This window comes from Bison bison, unplaced genomic scaffold (genome assembly GCF_000754665.1).
Source record: "Bison bison bison isolate TAMUID 2011002044 unplaced genomic scaffold, Bison_UMD1.0 scf7180017864115, whole genome shotgun sequence".
Taxonomy (NCBI): Eukaryota; Metazoa; Chordata; class Mammalia; order Artiodactyla; family Bovidae; genus Bison; species Bison bison.
The window spans coordinates 1,256,569-1,274,515 of record NW_011494687.1 but is presented as its reverse complement, the minus strand read 5'-3'; the positions used below and the strand labels follow the sequence as shown (position 1 = coordinate 1,274,515).

The 17,947-nt window shown below is 41.7% G+C and overlaps 1 protein-coding gene across 1 annotated transcript in view; it reads right to left on the bottom strand.

The window, feature by feature from the left end:
• Positions 1 to 605: 605 nt before the first annotated feature.
• LOC104988095 (17-beta-hydroxysteroid dehydrogenase type 6) overlaps positions 606 to 17,947 on the bottom strand; it is a 21,948-nt gene continuing 4,606 nt past the window's right edge. The window contains exons 2-5 of the mRNA XM_010839277.1: positions 11,709 to 12,035; positions 8,857 to 9,115; positions 5,115 to 5,278; positions 606 to 1,371 (exon numbers count right to left, since the gene is read on the bottom strand). Of these exons, the coding sequence (XP_010837579.1) occupies positions 1,154 to 1,371; positions 5,115 to 5,278; positions 8,857 to 9,115; positions 11,709 to 12,021 (954 nt within the window). The 5' untranslated portion in view covers positions 12,022 to 12,035 and the 3' untranslated portion in view covers positions 606 to 1,153. The remainder of the gene's footprint in view (positions 1,372 to 5,114; positions 5,279 to 8,856; positions 9,116 to 11,708; positions 12,036 to 17,947) is intronic.

Sequence of the window (17,947 nt, the reverse complement as noted above, 5' to 3'; positions counted from 1 at the left end):
AATATGAAAAAGAAAGTATGTATATATATATGTATGTATAACTGAGTCACTTTGCTGTACAGCAGTAATTAATACATTGTAATACAACTATACTTCAATAAAAAATAAATTTAAGAAAAAAGAAAGAAGTATGGAGATAAAGAAAATGGTCAGGAAAGTGGTGTGAAAAGCTAAATTCTCATTTATCCTAATAGGAAATTAATAAAAAATGTCTAAAATTAATAAATCAAGAAATAACGGTATGAAAGTGAAAGTGAAGTCGCTCAGTCGTGTCCGACTGTAGTAACCCCATGGACTGCAGCCTACCAGGCTCCTCCATCCATGGGATTTTCCAGGCAAGAGTACTGGAGTGGGTTGCCATTGCCTTCTCCGAATGGTATGAACTATATTATTAAAAAATACAGTGATATATACCAGAAGAAATAGCTGAAAGTCAAAAGCACTCATCTCTGAGGAGCAGCAATGCAGGTGGGAAACAATTATATTTTCATTTTTAAGCTTTTGAGTAATAACTGAATTTTTAACTAAGCATATATTACTTTTAAATTTAACTATATTAAATTAATAACTACATTACTTTTAAATATTAAAAAATTAATAATCAGTTCTTCTTTTAATATAAATTTATTGACTTTAATTGGAGGCTTATTACCTTACAATATTGTATTGGTTTTGATATAAAGGAGAAACATATCCAAAAACAGCTGGCTAATAGGAAGAAGATGAAATTAAACATTTATTAAAAGTACCAAAGTACAGACCCATTTCAAGTAAGAATTAACAGACCCACATTTCTCAATAGTCCCTAAGCAACAGTTGATCACAGCACAGAACAGCTATTCACTTACCTAAAGAAATAACATCAAAACAAGCTTAACTGTTTTTAGTCTACTCTAACAGGGCAAGGAAGATTGATGCATTTTGGAAACACTGTCATGCAAAAATGGCTAAAATAGTAGTGATTTAGCACCTAAAGGGAGTAAGCTTTGGATATCTATAACATCAACATGTTGGTTCTCGGATGGTGTCAGATAAATGAGTTTAAGCAAGAAAGTTGATTGCTAGAAAAATTATAGATTATGCATTAGGATCAGAGAGAATCATCAATTTCAGATTTTTGTCTTCATTTCAAGGGCCATCAAATCATTTTTCTTTAGACTGCCTGGGCTGGTTTGGGCCAAGATCTAGTCAATATGTAGTCTGCCAGGGATGTAGGCAAATAAGATAGAGGGACAAAGAAAAACTGAGCATCCCAGCCAGCTGAGTATCGAGTGCGGGGATGCACGGATGTCAGAGCGTGCTCCATGCAGTCGGTGACCAGGTTTAGGTTTGTGCTACAACTCAGCAGCCCTTGTTTCATGAGATCGTGATCTGTAAACAAAATGAAAAATGGTGGTTAGCAATCATTGTTTAGGGATTTCCATGGTGGCTTAGACGGTAAAGAGTCTGCCTGCAATTCCTGAGACCTGGGTTCGATCCCTGAGTTGGGAAGATCCCCTGGAGAAGGAAATGGTAACCCACTCCAGTATTCTTGTCTGGAAAATCCCATGGACAGAGGAACCTGGCAGGCTACAGTCCGTGGGGTCACAAAGAGTCGGACACGACTGAGCAACTTCACTTTCACTTTCAACTTATTGTTTATATTTCTAAGATCCTGTTGCATGAGGTCACAGAAGTCTAACTACATTTCAGTTCCACAAGAATTAGGCCTATTGGACCTATGCTTCCCAGTATAACAGCCACTAGCCACATGTAGCTAATGAGCACATAAAACATAGCTAGTATGACTGAAAACTGAATTTTAAAATTTAATTAATTTTAAAGCTTAATTCTGTTATTGGAAAATTTTTAAATATGTTTGGAACAATATAGATATGTGAATCTACTTTTCAATTGGAAATTTTTTAGCATCTTTATTGAGATAATTCACATTCGTAAAAATCATCCATTTCAAGTATACAAATCAGGGCTTCCCTGATGGTCCAGTGGTTAATAATTCAGTTTGCTTGGATCCCTGGTCCAGGCAGATCCCACATGCCACAGGTAACTAAGCCTGGCCACCACAAGCACTGAGCCTGTGCTCTGGAGCTGGCAAGGCACAACTACTGAAGCCTGTGCACTTAGAGTCCATGCTCTGCAACAGAAGAAGCCATGGCAATGAGAAGCCCACGGCACCCCAACCAGAAAGTAGCCCCTGCTCACCACTAAAGAGAAAGCCCATGCACAGCAAACAAGACCCAGTGCAGCCAAAACAAATAAGTAGATAAAAATTTTTTTAAATCAAGTATACAAATCAAGGAGTTCCCTGGTTATCCAGTGGTTAGGATTCAGTGCTTTCACTGCTGTAACTTGGGTTCAGTCCCTGGTTAGGGAATTGACATCCCACAAGCCAAGTGACATAATCAAACAATAATAATAAATAAAATAAAATATACAAATCAATGACTTTTAGTTTATCCAGAATTATGCAACCATCACCACAGTCTAAGTTTAAAACATTTCATCATCCCAAAAAGATACCTTATACCCATTAGCAATCACTCTCCCATTTCCTGACAACCCACACTTGCCCTAGGCAAATGGTAATCTACTTTCTGTCTCTACAGATTGCCTTTTATGGATATTTCATATAAATAGAATTATAGATCATGGTCTTTTGTGATTGGCTCCTTTCAGGGAGCAAAGTGTTCTCACAGTTCATCTATGCTGTAGCATGTATCAGTACTTCATTTTTTTTATTGCCAAGTAATATTCCATTGTATGGTTATATCACATTTTGTTTTTCCCTTCAACAGTTGATGGACATTTGAGTTGTTTCCACTCTGGGGCTATTATGAATAATGCTTCTGGCAACTATCAGTTGTATTAATCCAAATACAGAAGTACTTCCTAGGAAAATTTAGTATCCCAGTTGAGATGCGGAGAAGGCAATGGCACCCCACTCCAGTATTCTTGCCTGGAAAATCCCATGGACCGAGGAGCCTGGTGGGCTGCAGTCCATGGGGTCGCTAAGAGTCGGACACGACTGAAGCGACTTAGCAGCAGCAGCAGCAGCAGTTGAGATGTGCTGTAAATGTAAACTACACATCAATTTTCAAAGACTAATAGGGAAAAAATATAAAATATCTTATCAATAACTTTTATATTGATAATAAATGTTAAACGATAGTATTTTGGATATATATATGGGATTAAGTGCCGAAGAATTGATGCTTTTGAACTGTGGTGTTGGAGAAGACTCTTGAGAGTCCCTTGGACTGCAAGGAGATCCCACCAGTCCATTCTAAATGAGATCAGCCCTGGGTGTCTTTGGAAGGAATGATGCTAAAGCTGAAACTCCAGTACTTTGGCCACCTCATGTGAAGAGTTGACTCATTGGAAAAGACTCTGATGCTGGGAGGGACTAGGGGCAGGAGGAGAAGGGGACGACAGAGGATGAGATGGCTGGATGGCATCACCAACTCGATGGACATGAGTTTGAGTGAACTCCAGGAGATGGTGATGGACAGGGAGGCCTGGCGTGCTGCGATTCATGGGGTCTCAAAGAGTCGGACACAACTGAGCAACTGAACTGAACTGAACTGAAAGTAAAATGTATTAAAATTAATTTAACCTGGTTTTTTTTTCTTTTTAAAAAGTATCTACTGGGAAATATAAGATTATATATATGGTTCTCATATATCTATTGGATAGCACTGATCTAAATTATTCTGATCTAGGGACAAATAAATGAACAATTTCAACTCCTTTAAATCATTAAATACATATACCCCTCCTTTTACATAAAGCCACTTCTTAGTAAATTCTCTTGTCCTTTGATTTCTGTTGTCAAATATATGTACCCACAAGGGGAGACAAATTCTCTAATAGTTTAAAACTTTAGGTAGAGAAGAGCTCAGAAGAGCAGCTGGCTGCCTGACTTGTTAGGAATTGTAGTTCCCTAGCTTTGTATTCTGAGAGGCTCAGGAAGTTTTCTATCAGTCTTTCCTTGATCCAATTTCTCTCCCCTCTGTGGATAGTCACCCCCCTAAGCCTAATGTACCCAGAAGACAGGGCTGGAGGTCAGGAGTCTTCCATGTGCACATTCCCCTTCTCCTTTCTCTGTACTGAGCTATCACCCAAAGTCAAGGCCAGGGCTACTGCTACCTGCCACGGAGCCTTTTTGTGAATGGGAAAAGAGAGCTGCTCCCTTTGGCCTTGGCAAGCTGCTAAATTCTTTATGTGAAAAAAAAGTACCTCTTCCCCAGGAGCGATTCCCTGGTGGCAATGGTAAAGCATCTGCCCGAAATGTGGGAGACCCGGGTTCGATCCCTGGGTTGGGAAGATCCCCTGGAGAAGAAAATGGCAACCCACTCCAGTACTCTTGCCTAGAAAATTCCATGGATGGAGGAGCCTAGTGGGCTACAGTCCATGGGGTCACAAAGAGTCGGACACGACTCCACAACTTCCCCAGGAAGGTGCACCCCACACTAGTGTGCATGACTTTCTTCTACTTAAAGGACTTCTTTAAGCCCTCCCTCTTCCCCCAAAACCGATCCTCCTCCATGCCATGAAATTGAACCTTCTCACTCCTGCAAGACTCCCACGGCCTGCACATGAGGTCCAACCTCTGGGAATGGCCGACAGTGCCCTGCAAATCCTGTCCTAATCCACTTACCTCTCCCCACCTATATGCACCCTCCCTCCTCTCATAATAAAATGTGGAGTTTGTGGCTAGGCTGTTACCCAAAGAGTAGATAATACTGAATGCTCAACTAAGCAGGCCTCCCACACCAGCCCCTTCAAACTGTGAAGGGGCACCCCCTCACAAAATCCAGAGGCTCCATGTTTCCAACCACATAATACCTCCCTGGTGCTCAGGTGTCCAGGCCCATATGTGACAGGGCAGGGCAAGCTCTGGCCTGAGGCTGCTTGTATGGCCTCTTCCTCAGCCACAACAGCCATCACCACATCAACTATGAAGGCGCTGGGACCTTCCTGAACCTTCCCTCTTGTCTTGGGAAGGCTTTACTGAAGGTGATTTATTCTTAGAAGATCTCCCAGTCTCTCTCTACCAACCGCCTTTGCCCTTTTCGTGCAAGATTATCCATCATGCCATTAAAAGAAAAGCTCACAGGCATCAAAAAACTTCTGTCCATAGGTCTCCTTAATATGCGCAGGGGTTTCTTTCCAGATTTGTTTCATTATCTCTGAGAACTTCTGCCAATCTGTCATTGCTGTTTTGAAGTAGCCAGGTTCAACCATACTGACTTTCACCCCAAAATGTTGAAGCTCACGCCTAGGGGAAAAAAAACCCTCAAGTTAACTCCTCTGACTGAAAGATACCACAATTTCAATGTTTTCAAGGAGAAAACAAAACAAAATAGTTATAAAAACACCTTTACTGAATATTTTAAAAGATAAAGAAATGGAGGGGAACAAAATAAAATTTTACACATCCCTAGGTGCAATAATTGGGATATGATTATACAAACTACCATAACCATTCAACTCCACATCCATTTATTTAACACAATTGTTCACTTTCAACCATGTGCTATACACTGGAAAAATGAAGAATACAAGGAATAATAAGGAAAATTAATGTTTTTATGGTATCTACTGGGCTAAGTGTTTTGCATGCACAATCTCAGTAAATTAAGACTCTGCTCACCACCCCTGAAAAACCCACAGTGAGTGAATCTGATAAATAAGCAAATAATTGCAATACAAGTCAAAAGAATTATAAAGGCAAGGTATTAATGGGGCTACATAAGTAGAAAAGAGGATGTAGATTTTCTGAGGGAGTCAAAGAAGGCTTCAGTAAGGAGAAAATGTTTCAGTTGAGCCTCCAAGGATAAAGAGGAAATTTCCAAGTGAAGAAAGAGTGGAGTGGAATACCATACTGATGGAATTGCACTCACAGAAGCAGGGGGCTGTGAAAAATTACAGTGTGTTCAAAGACTGCAAGAGACCATTAGTGGAATATGACGTGGGCATTAAACTGACAAGTCACTGGTCACTCCAGAATATTTGGGTTAGTTCAAAAAACATTTTCGAAAGTATTCATCAGGGGGCCGTGTATGTATCAGGCACTATGCGAAGTGCTGCCTTCACCACGTGAAGTAAGATGGCATTGTGCACCCTGTGAGGTATTCTTTCAGTACTCCAGGACAGTGATGAGGGCTGCTCCCTGCTCTAGAGGTTGGAGCACCTTGCTAGAGAAGATGAAGCCCAAGCTAATGTCAAGGAGAAAAGTTTGGAGCAGTGTTTCATAAGAATATAAAACACAAAGCATCGTGATCCTCTAAAGGAATGAATGGTTCCCAAAGTGTGGACCCCAGATCAATAGCATCAGCATCTGGGAACTTGCTAGAATGCAGATTACTGAGCCCAAGTCTAAATTTACTAAATCAGAAACTCTGGGGGTAAGAACCAACAATCTGTCCAAAGTAGCCTTCCAGGTGACTCTGAGGCATGCTAAAAGTTAAGAACCACTGCTCTAAAGGAAAACCCTCCCTTATCAAACCAAAGCCTAAAACCTTTCAAGTTAAAGCTTCAGAAAATGATTCTCCAGGTACCTGTGTGTATTGGAGCAGAAGGAGGGGCTAGGCAAGCCAGGGGTGCTTTGGCCCTTTGCATTTCACTTCCCCTTGCAGCTTTCTCATACATTCCCCACACGCTACATCTCCATCACCTTTAAAACTCTAACTCAAATAGGGGACAAAACTTCCTTTTTCTGTTTATCCTTAGCATAATTAAGGCAAACTGGAATTTCCTACAGGAACTAAATAATGATTTAAAGGTTGGAAGGGCATGTCTTTGCTCTTGGCCTGGGAGTCCAAGAGGCATGAGCAGTGGTAAATCAGCAGGCAGCGGCCCCATGGAGGTGGTCAAAATGTTGGATAGGCAGGAAGCCAGGAAAGATGCCTGCCATACAGTAACAACTCATGTAATGTCCTTGGTTATTTCCCTACTCCTTTCCTAAGCAGATAATATGATATGCACATTATATTAGATATATACCAGTCATGGCATGTGGTAAGTTAAATAATGACTCCCAAGCATATCAGGTCCTAATCCCTGAAACCTGTAAATGTTACCTTATGTGGCAAAGACTTTACAAGTTTGATTGAGTTAAGGATCTTAAGCTAGGGAGACTATGCCAGGTGATCTGGGTGCATCCTAAATGCAATCACAACTGTCCTTATAAGAGAGGCATAGGTAGATCCAAAGACCAACAGAGGAAGAGAAGGCAAAGTGACCATAAAGGCAGAGGTTGATGTGGCCACAAGCCAAGGAATTCCAGCAGCCACCAGAAGCAGAAGGCAAGTAACAGATTCTCTCCTAGAGCCTTCAGAAGAACATGGCCCTGTCAACAACTGACTTTGGCCCAGTGATGCTGATTTCAGACTTCTAGACTCCAGAACTGTGAGAGAATAAATGTGTGCTGTTGTAAGACAGGGAGAAGGCAATGGCACCCCACTCCAGTACTCTTTCCTGGAGAATCCCAGGGATGGGGGAGCCTGGTGGGCTGCAGTCCATGGGGTCGCACAGAGTCGGACACGACTGAAGTGACTTAGCAGTAGCAGTTGTAAGACACCATGCACCATAAATTACTTGTGGAAACTTATTACAACTGCCATAGGAAGTTAATTCATGATGTCTGTAATATTCGTAGCTTGTTTCTAAGAGAAACTGCCCCTAGAGTCAGCCTGTGCTAAAGGAGAGTCTGTGCAGCACTATTCTGTACCGTGTGACTGCATCCTCATGTCTACAGCTGGCATGACCAGGAAGGGTCCTTAATGGGAGAAGAGCCCTTCTTAGGACTGGACAGTGACTCAGCCTGTTATTACCAAGATGGCCATGGCAAATTACTGAACCTTTGTGCCTCAGTTTCCCTAGATATATAATAAGGATAAAAATAATTTCTTCCTCACTGGGTTGCTATGAAAATTAAATGATTTATTAGATGTAAAATACTCACAGCAGTGCCTAACAGATAGTAAGTGCAAAAAAAATCACATCATGCAATGTCATACAGAATACCCAAAAAAACGATCTCAGGCCCAACAGGATTCTCTGTCTCAGAAATTAAAATATGAAGGGAGCTATAAAAAGAAAGAACCGCTGATAGAGGAGCAGGAAGCTGAAGTGAGGTATTTTAAAAAGCCAGGAGGTAGAGGCAGGGCCATTAGAGGGTTGTGGCAAACTAAAGTTATAAGAAAAAAAAGAAACCATTAGATAAAGAGAAGATATACAGAATAAAGGGATGAAATAAGTTAACTGCAAGCAGATGAGCACCAGAAAGGGTTGCTGTGAAGAGATGAGGACAGGAGGAAAGAGGACAGTCATCCTCTCTTCAGAAAGAAAATTTTACCAAGGATATATCTTGAGAGTTAAAATGTGGTATGGTGACAGGAGACAGAGACTTCGGTCAAAACACGGCTCTGCCAAATCATCGTTGTTGCAGGTGAACTTTGAATAGATACTAAATCTGAGCCCCAGCTTTCTGTATGAAACAGACTAGCAATAATATCTAGTAAACAATAATATTTGAATATTATCTAATACATAATATCTAGTAAACATATCAGATTTTGGAAGTGATGAAATAAAATAATGTAGGTGAAAGTGACTAGTGACTAGGAGGTAGTGGTGACTAAGACATATCTAAGTGCTCAGTGGTTGCTTTTGTTTGTTTGGGGGTTTCTTTGCCACTTCATTTTTTTAATTGAGGGATAATCGCTTTACAGAATTTTGTGGTTTTCTGTCATCCATCAAAAAGAATCAAGCGTGTCCCCTCCTTCCCACACCTCCCTCCCATCTCCCTCCCCATCCCACTCTCCTAGATTGTTTTTAACTTTAGAGTCTCACCTCAGAATATCTGAGAAGGCTTCCACTCCATACTTGGAACAACTGTAGACTGCTCCAAAGAAAGCAATTCTTCCCAGAATGCTGGAGACATTGACAATTCTCCCCTGTGCTTTCCTGACCAGGGGAAGCATGCTCAGGGTCACCTCTATCACACCAATGAGGTTCACCCTAAGGGTATCCCTGTAGGTCTCAATCTTTATCCACTCAGCATAGCCATGTGAGTGAAAAATGCCTGCATTGTTGACCAGACCCCAGAGCCCTAAAACAATAAAAATCAAAGCAGGAGTTTAGTTTCAGACAAAAATGACAGACTTCTTCTACCTTGATCAATCTTTCTGTTGAAAACAGCTAAAAATGCTAGACAAAATATACTTTTTCAATCTTAAATCAAAATATGTATTTTCAATCTTAAACACATCTATCAGTAAGAACATAAAAGAAGGTCAAGCCAAAAACAAAGAGAAGGCAGGAATCCAGGGAGGATAAATAGAACCTTAATGATAGCTTTTGATTTGAGGGAATTTGCCAAACAGTGTGAATTGAACTTCAGTATTTATAGCATCAAAAAATATACACAATTAGAAGATATGAAGTCCAAGGCCCACTAAGGTAGGGAGTCTAGTAAAAAGACTCTTTCTGGATTAAATGGCTATATTATCACTTTAAGGGTGAAACAGAAAGTACTTCCAAAGGACTGAAAGTATAACTTCCTGTCTTGAGCTCTGGGATTGGAGGGAGAAGAGAAGAATCAGTCTCAAGGACCAAAATGAAAAGCAGATTTGGTGAAGATGAGACAATAAGAGTTCTCCTTTAGATTTGGTGAGTTTGAGCTTCCAGTAGAATTTCCAGTTGAGAAAACCAGCAAGTAGTTGGAAATTCAGGTGTGATGAACAAGAAATAATTTAGAAATCAAGAGCATAAAGGTAATAGATTAAACTATGCGTAAATGAGATCCATTCAACACTTGCTGAGCCCTTAACATGTATCAGACAACATGTTAGAAACTGGGAATACCGTGATGGTTAAGAGATATCCATGTCCTTGAGAACACTCTCTAACAGGTGGGAAAACATTAACAATAATAATAACGATACAGTAGAAATAAACCACTATATACAGCATAGAGGCTATAACTAACCATAACTTCTGACTCTGGAGTCAAGAACATCCTCAGGTAGGAGTAATATTTTAAAATCAGTTTTCTAATTTAAAGTAAATTAAAAAAAATAGACATTCTTCAATCCAAAAAAAATAATTTTATTACTATTTTAGAACTCATTGGATGAATAGATATCTAAGAGGTCCAATTATCAGGACCTAAAGAATCATAAAACAAGTAGAGAAAGAAGAAGGGGATCAAAGAGGATTTGGATAATATCCAAAATGAACTTTAGAAAAGTGGATTTATCCATAATTGCCAAAAAATTTAAAACAACCAAGATGTCCTTCAGTAAGCGAATGGATAAACAAACTGCAGTGCATATAGTGGAATATTATTCAGTAATAAAATTAAATGAGTACTCAGTTCAGTTCAGTCACTCAGTTGTGTCCGACTCTTTGCGACCCCATGAATCGCAGCACGTCAGGCCTCCCTGTCCATCACCAACTCCCGGAGTTCACCCAGACCCATGTCCATCAAGTCAGTGATGCCATCCAGCCATCTCATCCTCTGTCGTCCCCTTCTCCTCCTGCCCCCAATCCCTCCCAGCATCAGAGTCTTTTCCAATGAGTCAACTCTTCGCATGAGGTGGCCAGAGTACTGGAGTTTCAGCTTCAGCATCATTCCCTCCAAAGAAATCCCAGGGCTGATCTCCTTCAGAATGGACTGGTTGGCACGGAGGGACCTTAAGTGCATACTGTTAAATGAAAGAAGCCAGTCTAAAAAGCTACATCCAATATGATTCCAATTGCATGACATCTGAGAAAAGGCAAAACTATGGAAAGAGTGGGGACAACAGAGGACGAGATGGTTGGATCGCATCTCTGAGTTTGAGCAAGCTCCAGGAGATGGTGAAGGACAGGGAGGCCTGGTGTGCTGAAATCCATGGGGTCGCAAAGAGTTAGACACAAATGAGTAACTGCACAACAAGATGGAAAGAGTAAAAGGCTGCACAGTTGCCAGGATTTTGGAGGAGGTAGGGAGAGCAGAGGAGATAGATAGGTGGAGCCAAAGGATTTTTAGGGCACTGAAAGTATTCTGCATCATATTATAATGGTAAATATAGGATATTTTACATTTGGCAAAACCTATAGAACCATACAACACAAAGTGGATCCTAATGTAAACTATAGACTTTCATTAATGCTAATGTATCAACATCAGTTTATCAATGTAATAAATGTACCACACCAATGCAAGATGTTACTAATAGGAGAAACTATAAGAGGGGGGTTGCATATGGGAACTCAGTGCTTTCCAACTTTTCTGTAAATCTATCACTGCTCTAAGGAATACAGCCTATTAATTAGAAAAAATAAAATGAAAACTTGTTTTAAAAAAAGAATAGATGATCAAAGGCTGGCTTCAAGGAAGGGCAGAAGAAGCAGATCCTTAAGAACCCCTTGAAAATTCTTCAAACGTAAAGAATTGTGAAGAAAAGGATTGTAGTTGTAAATACTTCACTTGCAAGGTGAGATAATAGCCTTGAAATCTGAAATCTACTGGGTTCATTTTTCAATACAAACATTGTTAAGGAAAAAAACACACTGCCAAAGATCACAACTGTCTTTCAAATGACAAAGCCAGTCTTTCAAGCCCTGCTTTTGAGATTATATATGTGTAATATATATGCACATAAAATGTTAACATCTTCACGCCTGAGTAAATGAAAGGAGAAAAAACTTGCCCATACCTCTGTCCCCAACACGCTCCTTCACCCACTCAGTGGCCGCAGCGATGCTCTCTGTCTTGGTGACGTCCAGGATCACTGTCTGCAGCCTGTCTGATGTCTGGTTCCTCAGCTGCTCGGCCCCCTGCTCCGTCAGACACCCAGCCAGGACCCTCAAGCCTCGCAGGTCCAGCTGCCTGGCCAGCTGGTTCCCAAAGCCCGAGTCACAGCCTGTGATGAAGACAAACTTGTCCTGGAGGTGGCTCACCACCTGCCTCTCTCGGTACCAGCGCAGGAGGTAGTACAGGCCCAAGAGGACTGCCAGGTACAGCCACATGGTGAGAGGACTTCCTTCAAAATAAAAAGAACAGCTTTCATTTTATTCCTTCCTTTTTTCCTTAACCAGTATTTACTATGTGCCAACCACTGCACTATGTGCTAGGACTCTGTACTAACTAACACATGGTCCTACCCTCTAGCCACAGTCTAGAGAGGGGAGTCAGGGAAGTAACCAAACAACTGCATTGCAATGTGGTAGGTACCAAACAGAAGTATACACAGTCTGATGGAGCTATAAAGGAGAGTGACCCACTACCTGCTAAGTTAGACCTAGCTTCACAGAGGCGATGATTTTTGAAATACTTCTAATAAAATAGTTAAAGAGTTCAAAAAGTGGATACGGATGAAATGACATTCCAGGCAGCAATAATGTGTACATGAATGGAGGAGTGAGCAGCATAAAACTTCCTGATACCTACAAGCAGTTTAGGTGATGTAGAAAGCATATGGAAGAAGAAATGGAAAGTGAGGTGGTAAAGGGTCAGACCAGGAGGGGTCCTGTAAACTACACTAAGGAATCTGGATGTATGTTATAGGCAACAAGGGTGTGCCATTAGAAGGTATTAAACTGAAGGCTGAGATGGCCAGATTTAGCTTTAAAAAGATCTGTCTCACAGTGGGAATGAAGGATGGATTAAACAGGGGTGTGATGAAGGCAAAGAGATTAGTTAAGAGATCCAACAGTTTGGTGAGACATTGCAGCCAAAGCAGTTTGGAAATATAGACCAATCATATGCATTGTTGAAATGAATGTTCAGAGATGCCTACACTTCTGTACATAGTTCTAGAGAAACATCCACCTTTTGGGGGCAATCTGTAGTTTCTGGCTGAACTAACATATGACTCATAAAGTCATGTGCATGCTCAGTTGCTCAGTCGTTTCCGACTCTATGCAATCCCATGGACTGAAGCCACCAAGCTCTTCTGTCCATGGGATTTCCCAGGCAGGAGTGGGTTGCCATTTCCTTCTCCAGGGAATCTTCCCAGCCCAAGGATCAAACTCGAATCTCCTGAATCTCCTGTGTCTCCTGCCTTGGCAGGTGGATTCTTTAACACAGAGCCACCTGGGAAGTCATAGATAGAGGTCAAAGATGGGTGTAGGGGTTTCCCTGGTGGTCTAGTGGTTGAGAATCACTTTGTAGTGTAGAAGACACCAGTTGGATCCCTGGCCTGAGAAGACCCCACGTGCCATGGGGCAACTAAGCATGAGCACTGCAACTTATGAGCCTGTGTTCTAGAACCTGAGAACCACAACTACTGAGCCCACGTGAAGCCTGCATGCCTGGAGCCCATGCTCCACCACAAGAGAAGCCACCACAGGTAGAAACCCATGTGCCATAACCAGAGAGGAAGCCCCCACTCACCGCAACTAGACAAAGCCCAAGTGCAGCAACGAAGACCCAGATCAGCCATAAATAAAGCTTTTTTTTTTAATAGATGGGTTTGGACCCACTAGGACATCACAAGGCTTACACAATGTTTACCTTAGCTTGGCTTTAAGGTCTCCCCAGTGCTCTGGTCCCAGATTTCTTTCTTAGCCTCCTCTTTGACCACCCTCTTTTACACCCTACTCTTTAGCTGTAATAAGCACCTTTCAATAACCCACACAGTACAGGCTTTTCATGCCCCAATATACAATTCTGTCTATAATTCTTTCCCAGCTCTCATCCATTTGACAAATAATACTCATCTGTTAAGACTCCACTGAATCATTTTCATTCAACGACATCAATTCAACATCCACTATGAGTCAGACACAATGTAAAGCACTGATACACAAAAGTGAACAAAACAAGATTCCATTATGCATTGAATTCATGGTCTAAGTGTAAAGACTGACAAGAAAACAGTGCGATATACAGTCATCCCTTGGTATCCATAAGGGGTTGGTCCCAGGACCCTTCACAAATACCAAAATCTGAGGATGTTCTGTCCCTTATGTAAAATGACATAGCATTTGCATATAACCTATGAATATCCTCTTTAAATCATCTCTAGATTACTTATCATACCTAATATAATGTAAATGATATGGAAATAGGTGAAAATACAATGTAAATGCCTGTAATTAGTTGTAAATGTGGTGTAAATGCTATGTAAATAGTTGCTGGCATGAAGCAAATTCAAGTTTAGCTTTTTTGGAACTTTCCGGAAATTTTTTTCCTAATATTTTTAATCTGTGGTTGGTTGAATCTGCAGGTGCAAAACCAGTAGATATGGAGGGCCAGCCATAATAGAAGTGAGGGCCAGATGCTGTTGGAGCATTCAGGAGAGGCTTCCAAGCCAGTCTAAGAACTGAGAGGTTTCCTAATGAGAATAAAATATAACTTCAGATCAAAAGCATAATAAAAGCAGCTAACACTTGCAAAGCACGTGCTGTAGTACATACAGGTCCTGTTATAAGCATTTCATATATATTAAGTCATTGAATTTTCATAACAGCCCATTAAGGTAGATCCTATCAATATCCCTGTGTGTCAGTTCAGATGCCAAGACAGAAACAGACATGCAAGGCACTCACTGGGGGAAAATACCTAAAAAGACTAAAGGTGGAAAGTGCAGGAGTGGGTGCCAATACAGGTCTGAAACAAGAAAGAGAAGGAAAAAAGGATTTAAAAAGAAGAAACTTAAACTGCAGTTCAGCCCTGAGAAAGTCTCAACTAGGCCAACGAGGGTCCTTGAACAAAGACTGCCCAGTAGAGTTCTACATTGGGCTGAACTGGTTGGAACTTTCAGTTCCACCTCCTGACCTCCAGGGAGAGGAGAGGATTTGGAGATTGAGTTTAATCAGTAATGGCCAATGATTTAAGGGGCGTCCCTGATAGCTCAGCTAGTAAAAAATTGGCCTGCAATGCAGGAGACCCTGGTTCGATTCCTAGGTTGGGAAGTTCCCTTGGAGAAGGGCATGGTAACCCACTCCAGTATTTTTGCCTGGAGAATCCCATGGACAGAGGAACCTGGTGGGCTGCAGTCCATGGGGTCACAAAGAGTCAGACACGACTGAGCGACTAAGCATGCACTGATTTAAATCAATTATGCCTATATAATGAAGTCTCCACCAAAACCAAAAAGGATAGGGTTCAGAGACCTTCCAGATGAACATTCGGAGATTCAGGGAGGGTGGCTTGGAGAGGGCACAGAAGCTCTGTGTCATTTCCCCATGATGGTGGTTTAGTCACTAAGTCATGTCCAACTCTTACGACCCCATGGACTGTAGCCTGCCAGGTTCCTCTGTCCATGGGGTTCTTGACAAGAATACTGGAGTGGATTGCCATTTCCTTCTCCAGGGGATCTTCCTGACCCAGGGATTGAACCTGGGTCTCTTGCATTGCAGGCAGATTATTTACCAAGTGAGCTACAAGGGAAGCCCAGACCTTGCCCTAAGCATCTCTTCCGTCTAGCTGCTCCTGAGTTATATCCTTTTATAATAAACCAGTCATCAGATAAGTAAAATGTCCCTCTGTAAGTTCTGTTAGCCCCTATAGCAAATTAATTAAACCCAAGGATGGGGTTGCTGGATCTTTCAATCTACCATCCATCAGAAGCACGGGTGATAATCTGGGCTTATAACTGGTGTCTGAAGTGAGGGGTGAAGAGAGTAGTAGGCTTGTAGGACTGAACCCTTAACCTGTGGAATCTAATGTTGTCTCCTTGTCGTTAGCGTCAGAACTGAGTTGAATTGTGAAACACCTAGCTGGTGTTGGAGAGAATCATTTTTTTATAATTAGGTCCAGAACTGTTGAGGTGAATAGAACTCGAGGAGCCAGTGAAGGGGAGAAAACAGTGGATAAAGACATTGATTGGTCCCTCCCTGCTCTTCTCTTTCTCTCCTTTTCCCTCCTCCCACTGCCTCCGTATTCTCTCCCCTCCCCCAGGTTTTCTGCTCTCTCCAGTATGAGTCCTGTGTTCTCTAGCCAACTGCCTCTGTTCTGCCCAGTTGTCATTCTCTGGTGCACTGTACTAACAGAGCTTCATCCTGCCTGTTTACTGACTAAAAGGGTAATTTCCTGATGCCATTCAAAGATGAGAATCCATGTCCCCCGTGAGGAGGAAGCTTGGAAACCACAGCCTTTCTACATATTACTATTCAATCACCACATAGTAAGACTAAACTTGAAAGAGAGGTATGCCAGGCCAAGCAGAATCCCAAAACATAGGCCTAAATTGAATGTGAATCAAAAGCCTTGAGGTGTTTTGACTATTTCAAATATCTATATCCCTTGACCTGACCATTTTCTGAGGCTCTATCCTGTCTTTCTAATTTCCTTAAGTACTTTTCAGCCAGATGTTGAGCCAGATAGTCAATATATCCAAGATAGAACACATCATATTTTCTCCTAAAACTGTTTCTCCTCCAGGATTCCCAATTTCTATTTGTATTATTTTTAGTCTTAAGGCTCTGACACTTTCTCTTCATTGCCCCATGCATTCCCTCCAGAGATGAGGCGGTAGAGTCCAGCTCTCTAGTATCTGGAGCACCTGTCCCCTACCCTTCACTCCCATGGTCACATCCATCGTTCAAGCCTTCAACATTCAATACCTCTTGCTTGACCTATCGTAGAAGCCTTCTCACCATCCCCACAGTGTTAGTCCCTTCTCACCTCCACACAGTGCTGTCTGATAATTTTCCTCAAGCACAGCTCTGTTGATGTCACTACTTGAAAGGCATGTACTGTGCTTAGTCACTCAGTCGTGTCCCACTCTTTACAACCCTATGGGCTGTAGCCCGCCAGGCTCCTCTGTCCATGGGAATTCTCCAGGCAAGAATGCTAGAATGAGTTGCCATGCCCTTCTCCAGGGGATCTTCCCAACACAGGAATTGAACTGGGATCTCCTTCATTGCAGGCATATTCTTTATCAGCTGAGCTACTAGGGAAGCCCCACAGAAGAAACATATTCCAACATAATAAAGACCATACGTGACAAGCCCACAGGCTTCCCAGGTGGGAAAACATAGGGAAAAATTCCTTGATGTTGACCTTGGCAACAATTTTTTTGGCTGTGAAACCGAAAGCAACAAAAGTAAAAATAAGTGGGTCTACATCAAACCAAAAAGTTTCTACACAACCAAAGAAACAATCAACAAAATGAAAAGGCAACCTATAGAATGAGAGAAATATCTGCAAACTGTATATCTGATAAGGAGTTAACATCCAAAATATAGAAGGGACTCATAAAACTCAATAGCAAAATAAATCCAATTACAAAAGAGCTCCAGGAGTTGGTGATGGACAGGGAGGCCTGGCGTGCTGTGGTTCATGGGATCGCAAAGAATTGGACACGACTGAGTGACTGAACTGAGAGAGGATCTGCATAGACATTTTTCCAAAGAAGTCATATAAATAGCCAACAGATACATGAAAAGAAGCTCAATATCACTAATCATGAGGAAAATGCAAATCAAAATCAGAATGATCACTTCATGTCTGTTAGAATGGCTGCTATCAAAGAGACAAGAGTTAACAAGTGTTTCCAAGGATAGGGGAAAAAAATCCACCTATGTCAACAGTCCCAAGGTTGAACAACTAGAACAACCTGAAGAGGTTGGGAGAAAGAAAGGGAAAGCCTAGGAGAAGTCTCAGGGCAGTACTGAAGGCGGGGCTCGCTTAGCAGGTGTCTTCTAAGCCACCAACTGAGCCACCTCCTTGGACTGAAGACTCTCAAATGGAAACACGACTCTGTAGGTGTTACTTCTGAGCCTTTTCTTTACCAACAGCGAAGTCATTGGCCCATTCTGTCTTGGAGACTTCATCCTAAGACCATCTACAATGAACTGTAGAGCTCATCTGGCCATCCCCAAGCCTGAGATTCCCTTACTGCTCTCCCCACTTAGCAGAGTGAGCTTTTCTCTAAGGGAACAGTGTTTGTTTTTGTGGATGGGGCCATGTAAGCATGAAAGGAAAGGGAAAATATAGCAGAAGAGG